This window comes from Schistocerca serialis, chromosome 1 (assembly GCF_023864345.2).
Source record: "Schistocerca serialis cubense isolate TAMUIC-IGC-003099 chromosome 1, iqSchSeri2.2, whole genome shotgun sequence".
Lineage (NCBI taxonomy): Eukaryota > Metazoa > Arthropoda > Insecta > Orthoptera > Acrididae > Schistocerca > Schistocerca serialis.
In genome coordinates, this window is record NC_064638.1 from 76,724,475 (window position 1) to 76,744,246 (window position 19,772).

General features: G+C 36.8%; 1 protein-coding gene across 2 annotated transcripts in view; it reads left to right on the top strand.

Annotated features, from left to right (window-relative positions):
- LOC126462012 (organic cation transporter protein-like) overlaps nucleotides 1-19,772 on the top strand; it is a 63,625-nt gene that overhangs the window by 36,984 nt on the left and 6,869 nt on the right. For both annotated transcript variants that reach the window (XM_050096041.1, XM_050096042.1), the window contains exons 3-6: nucleotides 10,182-10,410; nucleotides 10,486-10,589; nucleotides 11,182-11,336; nucleotides 12,551-12,719. In XM_050096041.1, the coding sequence (XP_049951998.1) occupies nucleotides 10,182-10,410; nucleotides 10,486-10,589; nucleotides 11,182-11,336; nucleotides 12,551-12,719 (657 nt within the window). The remainder of the gene's footprint in view (nucleotides 1-10,181; nucleotides 10,411-10,485; nucleotides 10,590-11,181; nucleotides 11,337-12,550; nucleotides 12,720-19,772) is intronic.

Sequence of the window (19,772 nt, forward strand, 5' to 3'; positions counted from 1 at the left end):
TTAAACCTAACTAATCTAAGGACATCACACACATCCATGCCCGAGGGAGGATTTGAACCTGCGACCGCAGCACGGTTCCAGACTGGAGCGCCTAGAATCGCTCGGCCACAGCAGTCGGTGCAAAGGGTTTCTATGTGTTTTCCTATGTACCTCAGACAATAGGTGTTTTCTTATTCAATACAAAAGGAAAAAACCAGCTATCACAAAAAGTGGGGTTTATAAAATCACATGCTGGGAGTGTCAGCCTTGCTACATTGGACAGATGGGGAGGTCAATCTCTACCAGGCTTAAGGAACACCACATAAGCTGGATATTAAGGAAGCCTGATTTAGCCTTTGCAGAACATTGCCTGAACACTAACCACAAATACTCAATGGATGTACAAATCCTACACAAAGAGAAAACAGGGGCCAAACTCGACCAATTAGAAATTTTAGAAATTAAAAAATGGATGGGTATATCCCCACATCTATTATTAAATGAGCAAACCCCATTCAATTATTCACCTCTTTTAGATGAGATTACAACCCCAGGATAGAAGGAAAACTTTTGGCCCCAATCCACCATAGTTAAAAATATCTTAGCTGATGCATAACTTTAGTCTGGTCATTGTAGTGTAATTGGCGAATGTGTAACAATGGATGTAATTTGTTAAAAAAAATGGTCATTGATGTAAGTGTACATCAGTACCTAAGAAATTGGATCAGTACCTAAGAAATTGAGATTATCATTGCCTCATCATCATGTTTATCAATGTATTATCATCTTTGGGAATCAGTAATGTACTTGAAAATGGGCTTATAACCTGAAACCTAGGTTGTACAGTAACATTAATAATAAATTGTGAAACAAATGAATGTGTTTTATATCTGGTCAAATCTCTTTATTGTATTTCATGACGCAGGTACAGATTTCTGAGCTACCCCTTGTTCCATTTAGCTCAGTCCAAACAGAGCAGAATGCAACATTTTGCACAGAAAGTTCACAGATAGTGAAACTGTATGCACATGTTTTGAGACTGTAGTACATTTGACTGACTCCTCTTCAAGGTCTTTGTAAGACAGATTGTGAATCAAGTGTGGAACATATAAATGTCTTGTTTGCTTTACATTTTTCTGTATCAGCAACTTTTGCTTTATTTCATTCATTTTTCCTTGCAATATGCTCATTTCCAAGCTTTATTTTCTTTATTGTTCTTTGCTTACTCATAACTCACATGTTTTTGACATTGATCCTTTTTAGGTTTGTGTGAGGTGAGATTGTTGTTCTGACAAAATATTGTTCTATAATCTATTTCACTTACTGGTTTGAAATCCTTACATTCTTCCTCATACAGGCTATACATTTTAGATATACTTAGTCTGGGGTCTAAGTACAGCCATTTTGTGGATTTGCTAGAGTAGTGAGACTCCATTGTAGGAAACTCTTCTATGTGTTCTTTAACTTTCTGTACATCATTTGGTTTAATTTTTCTATGTGGAATTCTTTTGTCTATGAAAAGTTTGCCCTCTGCCTTTCCTTTATATGCAGTATCAGTAACATCAGCTGAAACATGTAAGGTTTTAATAAAGAAGTTCTTAGAGATTCTGGCTTTTTTATTGTCTTTATTTAATTAGTGAATCTTAGAATTCTTACTGTTGTGTTGGCAGAAGAGCCAACACCATGTTACTAGTAGAGGCTGAAATGCACGCATTTTAGCTCACGCAGGCTGGCATGAGGTGGGAAGAACTATACTGACGTGAGGTCTGGAACGTGACAAGGAATTAGAATTCAGAAAGTGGATGTAATTAGTTTGATACTTAACTTTAATCCATTAATGATGAACGTCGCTCTTGACGGTACATGATTCACAATATTATCTGTTCAGAATACATTCATAGTAACTGAATATGGCACCTTGCTAGGTCGTAGCAAATGACGTAGCTGAAGGCTATGCTAAACTGTCGTCTCTGCAAATGAGAGCGTGTGTAGATGGTGAACCATCACTAGCAAAGTCGGCTGTACAACTGGGGCGAGTGCTAGGGATTCTCTCTAGACTAGACCTGCCATGTGGCGGCGCTTGGTCTGCAATTCACTGATAGTGGCGACACGCGGGTCCGATGTATACTAACGGACTGCGGCCGATTTAAAGGCTACCACCAAGCAAGTGAAGTGTCTGGCGGTGACACCACACTTACATTGTTTCATTGGCTGATCTGTACTTCATATTTTCGCTGGAGCTAGACTCATAGTGTTACCAAAAATAAAATCTTTCTTCCTTGTATAATTGCTGTCCCAGAAGCTTCCACAAAAGGAGTACCTCATTTCATATGAAAAAGATTCAGTTTTATACTTTTTAATCATGTTCTTCCATGTCTTGGGATCACTTTTATTCCATTTTGTTTATTTACCACTGTTATTCTCTTTTAGCACACTGATTTCTTTAATCATAAGATTTGTACTGTCTACATCACTGGAATATGGTTCATAGTCAGGATCCTTGACAGAACAATCAGAATCAAAATCATTGTCTTCAGCACCAAGCCTGATCACTTCACTAAAATGACTTCCACCCAGCTCATCTGATACAGTTTCTGCTTTGGTTTATCTTGTGCTGCTGACCATGTGGGGACTTCATCATATACTCCGCTTGCATCATTTGTTCTGGTTCCAGTTGATGCACTTGAAGTTTCAGACTCATTTCCTTAAAATAAAAATATGAAATAAAATTACTTCTAACATTTTAAAATGTCAGTGCACTGGAAGAATTAAGTTCATGTTTAGAGTATCGTTTTATTGCTTACCTGCACTTTCATCTTCAGTGGGTATCATTTTCTTGGCCAATGACACAAGCAGGGGACTTCTTGAAATTTTTTTTTTTTTTTTTTTTTTTTTTTTAGCAATCAACAATGATACTGATGTCACATTGTTGAGGTAATGTGACATTATTAGAGGCCAACAAAGGATCATGAGCACTGTTGCCATCTGTTGGCAATAATAGTGAACACAGATTTACAAAAGTCTGCTAACAAAATTTATCCTTGATATCCTTCAATTAATGAACAATGATATTTATGTCATACTGTTTACATAATATGTGATGGATTGTTGTTGTTCAAATAATTTCACCAACACTATCAACAAAATGCAGGAAAAATCATTTAAGTGTACCTGAATGATTTGTGCTGTACAGAATATTTAACTGTGCACTTAACAGTTTTCTGCCACATTTGTTGAACTTCTTAGCATTTAACTAGTTTCTCCAGACAAAACACAATCATTTTCTGATACAGACTGCATACACAACCCAAAAATGACAAAATCTGCACTTAACGGGTTTTTGCAGTGAGCCCACAATATCTTGCAAAAGCCCTGAATCTCTGACAAATTTAGTAGTATAGCAAGAAGTTTTCCCAGAATACTTAAAATGGAGCAAGGTAATGCCTGTATTTAAAGGAGGGGATAAAGGATACCCAGGAAACTATAGACCCTTGATTATAACAACTGTTCCATCTAAAATAGTAGATACAGTGATTAACAATAGAATGACAATGAAAAAAAAAAAACATCTTAAAACAGTGGTGACCAAGAACTTGGCTCACAACCTGTGCCCTGTCTCACATGCCACAGCACTCAGACTGGCAACACACTTCCCCCCACTGCCATGCGACACTGTCTGAGAGGAAGGAAGTGGAAACGGGAAAAACAGTGTCCACATCATATTTAAATGGCGCTGCAGTTGCACTTCATATGGCTTGGTTTCATGTTTCATATTTCTCAACAACACAGATAACAAACAAAACTAATTTTCAGTATTATTTAATGATTTTTGGTGCAATGAAGACATAATATAATTTTCATCTGGTACAAACTGTCAGCATATGGACAGATTTCTGCACCCAGAAAGCCATGTAATTGTGACTTATAATTTGACAATAATAACTGTGACAATTTCATAATTGAAAAACATGTTTGACACATACATGTTGATTGAAATATGGGAGCACTTCTGTAACCTTGTTATGGAGATGTAGAAACTCTACCTGAGGACAACAATATAGACATCCTGGACAGTTTTAATGTAAAAGGATTTGTATTCAAAATGAGAATTACACTGCAGATCAACCAGTTGGACCTGCACAAGCACAGGGCACTTTCAAATGAAATCGCATACAGTCTTGGAAACAGTTCAAAAACAGATGTGAAATTGGCAGTATCCTCAAAAAATTTAGAAAACTATTGTTTTAATTCTCTCAATGCCACAACAAATTCTTCAGATCTATTTTTTTTAACACCAGTGATCTTAGACAGCTGGACTGTGCTTGTTGGAATTTGCCCCTTCTATTGTGTGATTTTCTTTGTAAATGCATCTCCATCAAACTGGAAATAAGTTTTTCCACATTTCAGTGTCTTACTGTGGGTAGTGCTCAGTCAAGCCCACCTACAATGCAAGGTCTGCAATCCAGTCTGGATGTTTTAATTTTCGTTCCTGTACTCCTTTTTTCATAAATTCAATAATAGAGGGTTTCAAATTGAAAAAGCATTTCAGGCATGCCCCTTGACTTAACCAGCATACTTAATAGTTGTATAAAAAGTCTACATACCCTTTGTTCATTTCCATCAAAAACTGTTGCAACTGAAATTGGAATATTGAGTGTGACCTCAGAAATTTCATTATTCATACCACCAATTTCTTCATGTGTTCCATGCCTGTAAATTTTTCACAGAGCGCTTCTTGAATTACAGATCAATAAATCACATGAGTCAGTCATTGTAATTTTTCGCTCTTTCATTGTCAACTAAATCTTTAAATTATTTCTACATGGTATTGTAATGTTGTTTCATAGCAGATTTGCAGTACTCATCAATTATGCAACTGCATAATAGGCCTTTAGAATTCTCATCCTTCTCTTCTGTCATTCCCATTCATTTCCAAAGGCATGTGACAATAGATTGCTAGACTGCCTCTTTTTATGCAAGCAGCACTGGACTTATGAATGTTCTTCATTCCACAAACAAATGGTGAAGCATAAACAGCACTGACACCATGATTATGCCAAATCAGAGAGGATTTTGCTGACCAGAAAATGCCACACCACAATACTAAATGAAATGTGAAGAGTTGAGCAAAGCTGAGACAGGCCAAGCCTCAACCTCTATGCAGCCTGCACATCCTACTCACATGCAGTTTGATATGCCGTGGCCAGCTCTGTCTTAAATGGAGCACCATATGGGTTCAGAAAGGAGAAAAATGGAAAAGTTCATAACACATAAATGAGATTCTGGAAGCTCAGAAGAAATTATTAGGTTTATGCTTACATAACTTCTAAGCTTTTTATTGTGCCTGCCACAGAATTCTTCTAGAGACACTGTGCTGCTGTGGCATAAAAGGAAAAGATGCAGATAGTACAAAACTTTAGTGGGAAACAGGTAATAGTGAGTTGAAATAAAATACTAATCTGGAAGTACAGAGAAAAATGTTGGTACTCAAGAGGTCAAATATGCAGTAGTGCTGAAATGAAATTTTCACTCTGCAGCAGAGTGTGTGCTGGTATGAAACTTACTGGCAGATTAAAACTGTGTGCCAGACCAAGACTCAAACTTGAGACCTTTGCCTTCTGCTGGTAAGTGCTCTACCATCTGAGCTATCCTGTCCTCACAGCTTTACTTCTGCCAGTATCTTGTCTCCTGCCTTTCAAACTTCACAGAAGCTCTCCTGCAAAACTTGCAGAATTAGCACTCCTGGAAAAAATGCTAGTTCCAGAGTGCTAGTTCTGCAAGTTTCATAGGAGAGCTTCTGTGAAGTTTGGAAGATAGGAGATGAGGCACTGGTGGGAGTAAAGCTGTGAGCACAGGTTGTGAGTTGTGCTTGGGTAGCTCAGATGGTAGAGCACTTGCCCATGAAAGGCAAAGGTTCCAAGTTCGAGTCTCGGTCTGGCACACAGTTTTAACCTGCCAGGAAGTTTCAGGACTTATGCTATTTGTCTTGTATAAATGGTTTCTTAGGAGAAATGTTTAGTATTCAAGTATCTGAGAGGAATGATCATCCAGAGCAAAAGCCCTAGTAAACATGGACCCTAAAATTTCTAACTTATGAGCACTTCTTCATCTAAAAATTATTCAGTTCCATTGTGGCATGGTGCCACAGTAACCAGTTTCGAATTATTCCAGAATAAAAACAGTCTTGGTTGTGAAATTATTTAATATTAACGACATGTTTGACCCTTTTAGGGGATCATATTCATTTTCAATACTGTGAAGCAATTCTCTTCTATAGCAAGCTCTGTGACTTTCATATTTTGAGAGGTGGTTATATGGAGGTTGTATGGACCAAAACAAGATAAAAATGTCTGCTAAACATGCACTCTAAAGTGTATACTTTAAATAGTTATGAGCACTTGTTCTTCATCCTTATCATATCTTCCACTGAACAAGTATTCATTTTAGGGCCCATGTTTACTAGACAGTTTGTTCTTGTCCATACTATTTCCTCCCGAAATATGGAAAGTGAAGAGCTTGAAGTAGAAGTAATTTCGTTCCAGAATGAGGAGACCCTTCAGAACTAGAAACCCACCAAGAATGAGGCAAAATGAGCAGTTGCAGAGACCAAAGCAAATCACCACCAACATTTATATAACCAGCTAACAACTAAAGAATTGGAAAAAATGGTCTCCTGGCTGGCCCAAACATTGTGTACAGCAGGTCAGGATACTACAGATTTGTACAAGATAAGAATGATTGGCAGTTTCTAGAAAGTTGGCACGAGTATTTCAGTGAAATACCCAATACTGATTTACATCACCCACCAATACAAAAAGGCAGTGTTATGATTGGACCACTTCCATGTATCATAACAGATGAGGTCAAATGTGCCATTCATAACATGCAAAATGGAAAGCCTCCAGGCCCAGATGCCCTTCCCGGAGACATAGGGAAAATGAGGGACTTAACAAAAAAGTGAGCACCTGGTTGGCAGAATTCCTCAACTCCATTATTCACTGCAGCCATATACCTACCGACTGGTTGTTTAGTATCACACACAGTACCTATTTTTAAGGGCAAGGGTGACCACACTGAATGTACTAATTACTACCGAACCCCTGTCCTCTTCCACCCTACGCAGATATTTGAACATTTCTTAGTGACATGCTGCAGAATATAATCCAGCTCTCAGTAAATCAATGTGGGTTTGTGAAGGAATGTGGCATGAGAGACAAATTTTTGCTGCACACCAGCTGATGGAGAAATTTCCCAAAAAAAGGTTGTCACTGCATCTTGCTTTTCTTGACCTCGAGAAGGCATCTAATTGAGTGCCACAGCAAATGATTTGGTATGCTTTTCACAATCATCAAGCTTCTCAAACTTACACAGACTGGGTAAAAATTCTGTACAAAAACACTAGCATCCAGGGGTGATCCTCTGTAGCACTGACTGGAAGCTTTCCTGTGACAGCTGGCCATTCATCAAGACTCAGTTCTGCCTTGACTGCTCTCTGTTACCATAATAGACTTACGGAGATGTGTACTGTGGGCAGTACCATATGCTGATGATGTGATTCTTCTGGTGGGTATCAGGAAGTATCTAGAAACTCAAGTCTAAACATGATATGATTGTCTACAAAGATTTGATCACGTTTTAAATATCCACAAGCGTAACTACCTCAAACAAACCCATCTCCTGAAACTATACAAATCACTGGAGCTCCCCTTAGCATGACGGACACATTCTGGTACTACACCCGCAACCGCAGAGTGATGGTTATGTGAATGAAGATGTGCAAACAGAATCAGAGTAATTAGGTTCAGAGATATCTTGATATTCTTTGTGATAAGAAAATGCCAATCCACATGAAATCAAAGATATACCACAGAATAGTGAGGCCAGATGCATTATATTGTACCAAATATTGGCCCACACCTAGAATTTTCATGGAAATGTGGATACTGAGAACATCATTAGGCATTTCCCTGTTTGACCATATCAACAATGCAATGATCTTAACAATCATCTGGAGAGGTTCCAGTCAATGAGAAGATGCAAGAATGGAGACATTGGTGGTATGGACATATCATACAGGCACTGCCTATTTCATTATCAGCTCAGCCTATCATCTCACTGTTGAAGGACAGAGACAATGTAGACGACCTAAATTATGGTGGCTAGATGCTACAAATACCGATCTAAGATAAAGAAGCCAAAATCCACAGGAAGTGTTAGACCATAAGAAATGATGTACATTGACCTAAAAAGTGGACTCTACTTCAATGGAAAGGCAGTAGGAAGAAGAAGAACAAGAATAAGAAGGCTGAAGATGAAGAAGTGCTCATGAGGTATGCATTTTAGAGCCTATGTTTACCAGACACTGTTGCATCAAATGATCATTTCACTCATATCCCTGAATACTGACCATTTCTACTGGGACACCTTGCATAAATGATTTTCCCATTGCAGTAATCGAAAAAATGATTGTGAATGCCAACAACACAGCTTTACTGCAATGACTTGATAAATGGTTTGGAAAAGAGAGCCTGTGAGAACATATAATGGCAGAAAAATATTTTGCAGGGACTAATCTAGTGATCAACAGTAAGAAAGCAACATGTACAAAATTTCAACAAATGGAACTCTCAGCTCAGAAGATTTCATTTTGATCATTGGGGCTGCAAACCTAGAAGAAGTGGGCTGCAATAGGTTTCTGGGTACAGAGATGGGCAACTTTCTGACATGGGAAATCCATACCAATAAATGAGCACAAATTCATTCTTAATGAAGAAAATATTCAGTGTGGAAATGAGCAGCACACACACACATTCAGAGAATTTTAAAACTTCAAAAGAAAGCCAGCTGGTACACTGCAGGACTCGTGCAAAAACAAATTTAAAGAGTTTAAAATATTAACTGTACTTGGTCTGTACGTATATGAGACAATACTTCTTTTGGTGATAAATTGTACAGCACCTATAAACAGAGATCTTCATGACCACAATACAAGAACTAGAGAAAATTACCATATTGGCAGCAAAAGACTGAAACTGACAGACAGGGATCCTAGAAAAGCAGAAAGCTTTTTTTATATTGGTTGGTTTGAGGATTAAAGGGACCAAACTGCAACGGTCATCGGTCCCTGCTTATTTTATAACATGATGCCACTTGGTATAATGGAACTGCACACCTTCAAAAGAAACCTGAAGGAACATGTCGTATCTGGATATTTTTATAAGTTGAAGCAATATTTGCAGGCAAATTCATAAAAAAATTAGGAAATTAAAACTGGGAATCATGTAAAACACTTCTTCAAGTGTAAACCAGCTTCATGAGGAGGGAAAAAAGGAAGACCAATGTAGTGCTGAAAATACAGAAAAAGTGAAATTGTAGACAAGTGGAAAATTGTGTTTCCTGATTCTGTATATCTACGTGCAAACATGACTTTAAAAACTTTTTTTGGTTTGTACAACTGCCTTAATATTTTTAAAAATTAGTTTTCTAGTCCGTATAAATGTGTTAGCATTTTTCTGCAGTATGACATAAATATATAACTTTGTCTGCTTTTATTGTGACAGCAAGATTACAGAGTTGCATTTGCATGAATTTGTGTGTGTTTGTGTCTAATTCAGAAGAAGGCCTTTTGACCAAAAGCTTAATTTTTTGACAGTCTTGTTGTACCTATCTGTGACTCAGCATCTCCGCTATATGGTGAGTAGTAATCTATCCTTTTCAAACATCATCAATATTTTTTATTGTTTGTATGTTTCGTTGAAGACTGTTAAGGCTGTTGAACATCCAGTGCTACTTGTCATAATGGTTTCTTTTTATTAGTGACACCCAGTAAGTGTTCCTTTTGCCATGTCAGAATTTATATTGTGAGTGCTTGCTGCGATATCTTTCAACTAATCAAGATATTCTTCAGGCGAGGAAATCTGTTACCTGGATCATTATCAAATAAGTAACCTCCACCATTGCTTTCTAGGCTTAAGTTATATCTGTTCCTATTTGGAACATCTGATTGAATATATTTAAATTATCTGTGTTAATTAGTAATCAAAATAGAAGTGGCATTTGGATGCAGCACACACATTTCTGTCATACACACCACACTGTACATATCTGTTTGAACTCATTAACTATTCTGTAGTAGGTACAAAAGTTTTTAGACATTGTACATAAAACGAAAATATTTTATTAGTATTTGTTTCTTCCTTTAGATGTTGGCTTCCTTATGAAGAAAACAATGCCAGCTTTAATTTGTCAGAAAGAGAATTAAACCTGAGTATCCCAAGGGATGAAAGCACAGGAAGCTGGTCATCATGTTACAGATTTGATACAAACTTTTCAAGTGAATATTTTGAAAACAATATTCCAGCAAATTGCACTGTTGGCTGTGACAAGTGGATCTATGATACAACAGTTTACAAAAGCAGTGTCGTAACTGAGGTTTGTCAAATGAAAACATTGACTCAGCTAACTGATTAATTTTACGATTACATAACAATTTACTTTATTTGGCAGTTTGACCTGGTTTGCAAAAATGCTTGGTTGAGAGCAACTGCTGATGCACTTTTCATGGTAGGCGTTTTACTTGGTTCAATAATCTTCGGTGAACTTTCAGACAGGTAAGACCTCACTGTTATGATTTAGTTTAAGCAACTGTTTTTTCTCCTTAAATGGATCAAGTAGATGTGAATTTCCTTAATTTCGTCCAGTGAATTAATACAGCTGTCAATCAGAAATTTATGGATGAGCTGTTTAACTCCTAAACTGTGAATACAAGAAATAGTTTTTAGGTTATTTTAGGTTCTTTTGATGTTATTAAGACAGCTACAGTACTGAATATTATTTCAGTGTTCATTTGTGGACGTATAACAGTAATAAATAGTCACTTCTTCTATAAACATGTAGTTTCTACAGCTTTCTCCTAGTATGGTTTTATGCGTGTGGTAGAATAATTGAGGATTTCATTAGAAATGTTGTGAGAAAACTAGTACAATAAATGACCAAAGTTAAACAAAAACTGACATGTAAAACTTTTGTCTGTCATCTACTTGATCCATAAAATTGCTAATGTAGTTAGTGCAAACTGTGCAATGTGAAACAGAAAAATACTGTTATTACAGCAAACATACTGTTTGGTATAGTAGATATATTAATTACATTGATCAAGAAATTTAGTTGCTGAACTAAAAGTTTTATGAAACTTTCCCTTAGGTATGGGCGTAAGATAATCTTCTTCATCTCACTTGTTTTACAAGTTATTTGTGGTACAGTAGCTGCATTTTTGCCTGATTACATTAGTTTCATGATTGCAAGGATGCTGATTGGAGCTTCAACATCAGGTGTTTTCTTGGTAGCTTATGTTATAGGTGAGTTGTCATTTGTTCCAGGAAGTATACAACAGAGTTTCTTTTTTTTTTAAAGACAGAAAAAACTTCATATTTGTTAACAGATATACTATTGAATATCCCATGGAAATAAATTTCTGCCATTATCAAGAGTGGCTAGCAACTAATTGAAAAGAATAAAAATGATAAAGGAAGAAGGCTAGTTACCAACAATACAACTATGCAAATGACAGATAGTAACTCAGCTAGGGATACTTCACCAGGCTGGGATATAATCACCCATGGATGAAATCAGTAGTATTAGATTGTTACACTGGAAATAGCAGAAGTGGTAAGCAGTTAGTAGGTACATAAACAAGGACTTTGACTTTGTACCTTGGCTTTCAAACTTGTATTCTTCTTCAGAGCACACACAGAACCATTTCAGACACATAGCTACATTCTCACAAGATTAAAGTATTCTCTCTCTCTCTCTCTCTCTCTCTCTCTCTCTCTCTCACACACACACACACACACACACACACACACACACACACAAAGTTTGAAAGTTTAGCTATAGTGTGCAACTTCTTGTTTATATGCCTGTCTTCTGTTTAACATTTCTTCTGTAAGATTACCATGAATCTTCTTTTCTAACATTGTTTAATAATAAGTTCCCTCTGGCATGCACTTTTCAGAATGATGCTGAGGAGTGATGACATAATAGAAAAATACATCAAAATGAGAGGAATATTATCCTTTGCTCCAACTACCAGATTTATTCATTCTCTCAGAGAATTAACTTCCTCATTTGTTATATTGCTCTCCTTTATAATTTCAATTTCTAAGCTTCTTAAACTGTTTTGTTTGATGAGAGCTTTGGTGTAAAATGTGGGTGGTAAATGAGGTATTACACCTTCCCCGTGCATGTTTTTTTATAGCTAGTTTTTATACTTTTTTACAATGTGGAAAAAATAGTTCTTGAATTTTTTTACTATTTATTTTCATATTTATTGCAGTTCTTAATGAAAAGCTCTGACAGAATGGAGTAGTCAGTTCTCATGATTATCATTGCCTACATCTTTTTCTTCTTCAGCCATTTGCTTTCTAAAATGTGATGTAGTAAGTTATAGTGTTGATTTTCCATTGTTTCCATAGTTATGGTTACTGACATTTTTTAAAACATGTTATTTCATATTATGTTGCTTTACATAAATATAAAATCTTTTAATCAATATTTTCATTATTTCCTGTAGCAATGGAAATGGTTGGTCCAAGCAAAAGGCTGTTTGCGGGTGTTGTTTGTCAGTATTTCTTCACAATAGGTTACTTGTTGACTGCTTTGCTAGCATACTTCATCAAAGACTGGCGAATGTTGCAAATTGCACTTTCACTGCCTGGTCTTCTGTTCTTAAGTTACTGGTGGTAAGTAGATTGTTATTAATATATAAATTGTGGTAATGGTCATTTTAAAATTGTAATAATAATGTAATTTTCACTCTTTAGTGATGCACAATGAAGTATTTCTCTTTTTGAGTTTTATATGTGTAAGAAGTTCTTTTTATGCTCAGCAGTTTGAGATAACTGACATTTATTACAACATTCTACAACATATGTCGTTTCAGCTGACAAAGCTATGGACACTTGGAAAAACATTACAAAACAGTTACTATGTTTCACAAATAAATTTTTATATTCACATGATCTAAGTGTTGGATTGACACACACACACACACACACACACACACACACACACACACACACACACACGTTTTATCCCTGCTTTGCATGTAAATAATAAAGTAATTCATCTCTCTGCCTGTGTGTTTGTGTGTGTGTGTGTGTGTGTGTGTGTGTGCATGTGTGTGTGTGTGTGTGTGCTGCAAATTTGGTGTTTATGCAGTCATGCATATGTAGTCCTGCATATGTTTATTTTTTCATAAAAATAGAATTAAGACATTCCTGAGTACAGAACTTGAGGATCGTCCTTTTACTGATTTATTTCTAATAATCATTGTGTATTTAGCATCATTTATTTCCACATACTTAATGTGAAATATTCAGTTTTGAAGGAATGTGATATGCATGTTCTTGTATAATTGAGTTTTTATCTCAGTATCATATTTGTGTAATGAGTGAACATAAAACATATGAACAAATGAATAGTTTGTTTTTGCAACTGAGAGCACAGTTTTAGTGTACATAAATTAGGCTGTGGGCAGTAGCTAAGAGCTGATGCTCCCTATATTTTATTTATTCATTTGTCATCCATCTTTAAGCATTATAATAATGCAGTCGATGTCATCTTTTATGTACATATACATTTAGGTATTCTATGTAATACCTCTGAATAAACACTATTAAATATACTGAACTTTCTTCAATTTATTATATACTTTCTTCAGAGCACATACAATAAGCATACATCACAAAACAGTATCCAAAGAACTCAGTCCTTAAACAAAGATATCACATTCTATCCTAAGTTCATAACTTGATTCAAATCGATTTGCAACATCAGCCCCCCACCCACACACAAACACACTCCTACCTCAACCCCCCACTACCTCCCCTCCCCCACCTCCATTTTTGGGAGAGCTGTAGCTTTTTTAACCGCATACATAGGAGCAGAATGAAAATTGAAACTTTTAAGAACTCTTTAAGAAACCAGGAGCCCCTGGTACCTCAGGGTATTGACATACAACATTTATACCTGAACAAATTTCAATAACATGAAGTATACAGGGTTATTCTAAATGATGGGCCTATTCATAGGTATTCAAGTACAAATCCAAAATTAACAAGCTTTATACCAATGAAAAGAGGAAGTTTCAAAGTTTTTGTCGGGCAGCGGTAGTTGGGTAGTGATGGTTTCAGGAGCAACCGTTAGAGTTCACTCATCAATAGGGCTGTCATTCTGTTTCACCACTCTGAACGATCTGCAGAACTGGATCACTGCTGCAGTGCACTTAGTAACAGCAGATTCACTTTTGCATGTGTTGGACGAGTTTGGTTACTGCATTGATGTTTTACTGTGGAGCCAACGGTGGCCACATTGAACATTTATAACATTTATCACATTTCTGATTAATAAATAATCAGCAAATTGATATCAAACATTATGAAAAAACTTTGAAACTTCCTCTTTTCATTGGTGTAAAGCTTGTTCATATTGGATTTATACTTGAATAAATGTGAAGTTTTGAAAATGGGTTCATCATTTAGAATAACCCTGTATTTACATTTGAGTGAGTTACAAGCATACTACTGCTGTCCTTGTTTGACACGAAAACAGTTCCTAAATTGCTATCACAATAGGGTGGCTTTAAGTGATCGATTGAGATGGCATTTGGTTTATCATTTCTGTTGATCATAAATACCTTGTTGTCATGCTGTAGTATCTTGAAAGGGCCATAATAGTGTGGGGTAAGGGGTTCTCTGGTAGCATCATTGTGTGGCATGTCTTCAATACCTCGCATAAAAAAACAGACTTAGTCACATGTCTAGTAGTGTTTTTCGGAATCAGACTTCGCATAAGTTTTTTTTTTTAGTTTGTTTAAAAAATCAGCCAGTTCCCCTGACTGCAATGGAAGGAGTTTAGATAGCAAAAAATATCACCAACCACCTTTATTGACTCATCACAAACCAGCTGTGCTGGGGAACGTTACATATCCTCCTTAATACTAGTATGCAATCCCAATAAAATGAAAGGCAATGCCAAGCCCCAATATTCTGGGATGAATGCTAGATCTGTCTTTAAGGTCTGGTGTTTATGCTCTATCATCCCATTACTGGAGTGATGGCAGCTCAGCTCATAGTAACAATAGTCTTGCAACCATAAATATGCAATAGCTCTGTGAACAACTGGCATTCAGATTCATGTCCCCTAACTGAACTAATGATCTTCAGGTTTCCAAAATGGGCAAACCACACAGATACCAAAATGTGAGCAATATAAGTATCCTGTACAGATACAGCCTCTAGCCAGTGATTACATTGGTCAGTCATTGCAACCAAGAAACCATACCTTCAGAAGGGGGAAAGGGGGCAACAATGTTGATGTGCAATTCAGAAAATCCCCTGGAAAGGGTGGGAAAACCAGCAACAAGAGCAGCCATATGTCTATTAACTTTGCATTTGATGCATTTCTTCACCAAACTGCTGCAACACTTCCATAACACAGGCCAGACAACTTCACCTGTAATTAAATGCACAGTTACTCTTACCCCTGGGTGACCCAAAGAGTGAAATGAAGAAAAACAATTAGGTACCACTTTACAGGGGTAAATGGATGTATTTTTAGCCCAGAAATACCACATCCATTACCATTTGCAGAACCATCCAGGTCTAGGCGTTTCAGATATAAACCTGTTGATTTCGGATGCAGCTGCAGTTTGAGGAGTTGTGGGTCATGTTCTGGTATGCAGCCACTTTTACCCAGTCAGTAACAGTATTCACTACACAGTTGTGGGACAAACAATCTGTACCACATTGTCCTGCCCAGAAAGGTGCTGAACATCTGTAAAAAATTTAGCTATGAAATCAATTTGGTAAACATGTTGTGGAAAATTTAATTGTGTGACATTTTTGAAAATGGAAGTCAATTGTTTGTGGTCAGTGTATATAGTAAGTCTAGTTATCAAGCCAAGAACGAAAATGTTTTACAGAAAGAAAAATGGCTAGCAGCTCTCTATCAAAAGCACCCGAAGATTATTGCTGTTTTGACAAATTTTTAGAGAAGAAAACCAGATGTTACCATTCTTGAGAAGTACATTGTTGCAATATAGTGACCCCAGTGATGTGACTCACATCAACAAAAAAGAGCAGTAGGAGCATAAGCAATGGGATGAGCCATCTAAGAAACCTGAGCAAGTTTTATTTTGAGTTCCTCAAAAGCTTTAGCAGCCCTATCATTCCAAGAAATCTTTCTGTTGCCAGGAGTGTTCTTTCCTTTTAGAAGGCTGTAAAGAGGCTCTTATTCTTCAGCCAGCATGTGATGGTGTTTGCAATAATAGTTTAACATGCCTAAGAAATGGTGGAGTCCTTCGAAAGTCTCAGGAAGAGGTATGTTTTGAATATCAGGAACCTTATCAGGCATAGGAGAGATGCCCATGTTAGGCATCTTGTAGCCTAAGAAAGGAACCTCTTTGTTCATGAAAATACACTGATCAACATTAATCATGATACCACAGTCCTCCAACCTTCAGAGCACTGAATGTTTCAAATGGTCCTCATGAGTAGCAGAGAAAGTTAAAATTTTATTGACATAGCAAAAAGTGAGTGGAAACCCCTGAAGAACTTCATGCACAAACCATTTCAATGTTTGGGCTGCAGTACACAGTCCAAAAGGCATAATATTGTGTTTGAATAACCCAAAAGGTGTAGTAATAGGAGTCTTAATTTTGTCTTTCAGGGCCACAGGAACCTGTGCAAGAGCCTTAGTTTTGACAAGATCAGTAAAGTTACTGGTAAAATCCAATATATTAATGCCAGCGTACCTACCAGTGATTGTATAAGATTCCAAAGCTCTTAATCCTCACAGAGCCTCCAGTTTCCATCTTTTTTTCTAGCCATCTCTAAGGGAGAAGTCCAAGCACTCTTAGAGAGAGAAACAGAACCATCATTAACCATCTTATCAAACTACTGCTGAGCAGCATGCAGCTTTTCTGGAAGCAGGTGATGAGGTCGACTAACCCCATTAACCACTGGCATAGTTTTGATGTGATGGAGAGTAGAATGGCAATGCCTCTCTGTTGTGAGTGTTGAGTCAGTCAGTGCTGGAAAATGCTTCAGTAACAGCTGGCTGAGGCCATTAGCCACCATCCAATCAGGCTCAGGCGAGGGACTGGGGGTGGCAGATCTTCAACCTGCAAGGCAGCTGCTTCAAAGAACTGTCATAATTTCTGGTGTGACCACTCCAAGGCCATATTCACCTGCTTGCCTGGTCTCGCAAGTATTTATAGCATTTATAGCAAAAATTAATACTTGAATATTGCATTTGTCCAAATACAGACAGCATAAGATTATAATTGTGGGTGATATTAAAAAAGGATTGACAAATGTTTTTCTAATGTTCCTACCAGAGGTTAAGTCCGTAGTGGAAAAGACATGCCCTGCTGTAATCAAAAGATATTGCACTGGCATCAAACATAAGCAGAATCATATCGACAAGTGGTACATTCCACAACTTGACAAACTCAGGATGCTACCATTAATTGTAAAAGGTGAGTCTCATAAAAATGACTGGGACAAGGAAAATAACACAAATATGAGAAAACTCTATACATCCAAAATAAAAAATGCTAATGCAGTGTAAATGATGAGTACACTTTAAATTACAAAAATAAATGTAAAACAGCCTGGAATGTCATTAAAAGGAAAGTTAATTATATCAGTAAAGAAAATGGTATGGCTATTGACTGTGGTACATTCAATGAATATTTTGTAAATATTGCCAGCACTACCACTCCACTCAGCAATTGTACATTATGTGCAGAAGCCCTGCTAACTCTTGTAAAACAAACAAGTCAGAAATTTACATAGACCCTAATCACTTTAAACAGCATTCATAAATCGATACACAAACTAAGCAATTCCAAAACAGAAGACTATTTTGGACTCAGTGATTGCTTAATAAACTGTATAGCAAAGAAAATAAAAATTCCACTTCTTTCACTATCTAACAAAGCAATAGATGAAGGAGTTTTCCCATAATGTCTTAAGCTCTCAGTTACATTACCTGTGCATAAAAAAGTGATAGAAGCCTCCAAAACAACTACAGATCCATTACAGTAGTACCAGTCATATCCAAGGTAATAGAAAGTTGCATGCATAAACAGATATACAGCAAAGGAACAAACTTTTAAATGAGCAGCAGTTCAGATTCAGGTCTCATCCATCACTGTTGAGCAGTTGAAGCTTTGGTGAATAATGTTTATGAAGGTTATGAGACAAGGCCATCTATGTCTGGAATGCTTATTGCTTTAAGCAAAGCATTTGACTTAGTGTTGTATGACATAATCCTCAAAAAGTTAGAATATTATGGCATAGAAGGTAACTCACTCAGTTTATTCAAATCTTATTTAAGCAATAGGTTACAGCTTGTGTATCCAAATAAGCAGAGATCAGCAATACTCCCAATAAAAAAGAGGACTATAATAAGACTCTATTCTTAGGCCTTTCCTGTTTATTTTCTGCAATAATGACTTTTCAAATTATATAGAATATAAGAATATTCTGTATGCTGATGACAAGACATTAATAAACATGAGGAGAATTTACAAAGTGCACTAGCTAACAACAGGGAAATGATGCAAATGACTAATTACTGGTGTGATGCCAATCAGCTGTGTACATACCAAATAAAAACAGAAGAAATAATTTTTAATCTGAAGGTATCCAAAAATGAAAATTAAACAGTAAAACTACTTGGAGTATTCATAGACCAAAAACTCTCTTGTGAAGACTGTGCAAATTATCTGTGCCACAAACTGGCTTGCATACTTCTTTATTGTATAAATTAAGAAACAGTATGAGCAAACAGTTGTTGCTCTGGTCATATTTTGCTTTCTTCCATTCTCGTCTGCTGTATGTGATATTGCTCTGAAGCAAATCCTCAGGAGCTAAATGTATTTTCTGATGACAGAAGAAGACAATTATATATTTAGTAGAAGTACTACACAGAGAGTCCTGCAGAAACCATTTAAAAAGTCTCAGCATAATGACATTACCTAGCGTGTATATACACACATTAAACAATGTTTTGCATCACCTTGGTTTTGTGGGGTCCAGAACCTGTACAGAAAACTGGAATACATCTACATCTATATCTACATGGATACTCTGCAAATCACATTTAAGTGCATGGCAGAGGGTTCATCGAACCACCTTCACAATTCTCTGTTATTCCAATCTCGTATAGCATGCAGAAACAATGAACACCTCTATCTTTCCATATGAGCTCTGATTTCCCTTATTTTATCATGGTGATCATTTCTCCCTATGCAGGTCGGTGTCAAAAAAATATTTTTGCATTCGGAGGAGAAGGTTGGTGATTGGAATTTCATGAGAAGATTCCATAGCAATGAAAAACACCTTTGTTTAATGATGCTCAGCCCAAATCCTGTATCATTTCAGTGACACTCTCTCACATATTTTGCAATAATACAAGACATGCTGTCCTTCTTTGAACTTTTGCAATATACTCTGTCAATCCTGGATCAACATAAACATCATTTCTGGCCTTTCTATTGCCCATGTAAACCACACATTGCATGTTGTAACACCATACAACGAGATCTTCTGAGGTGGTGGTCCATATTTTGGCATACACCAGTACCTCTGATACCCAGTAGCACATTCTCATGCATTGACGCATGCCTTTATTCATCACAGCATACTGTCCATAAGTTCATCAAGGCACTGTTGGTCCATATTGTCCCAGGCGTAGATCCCTCAGAGTGGTTGGTGGATCACATC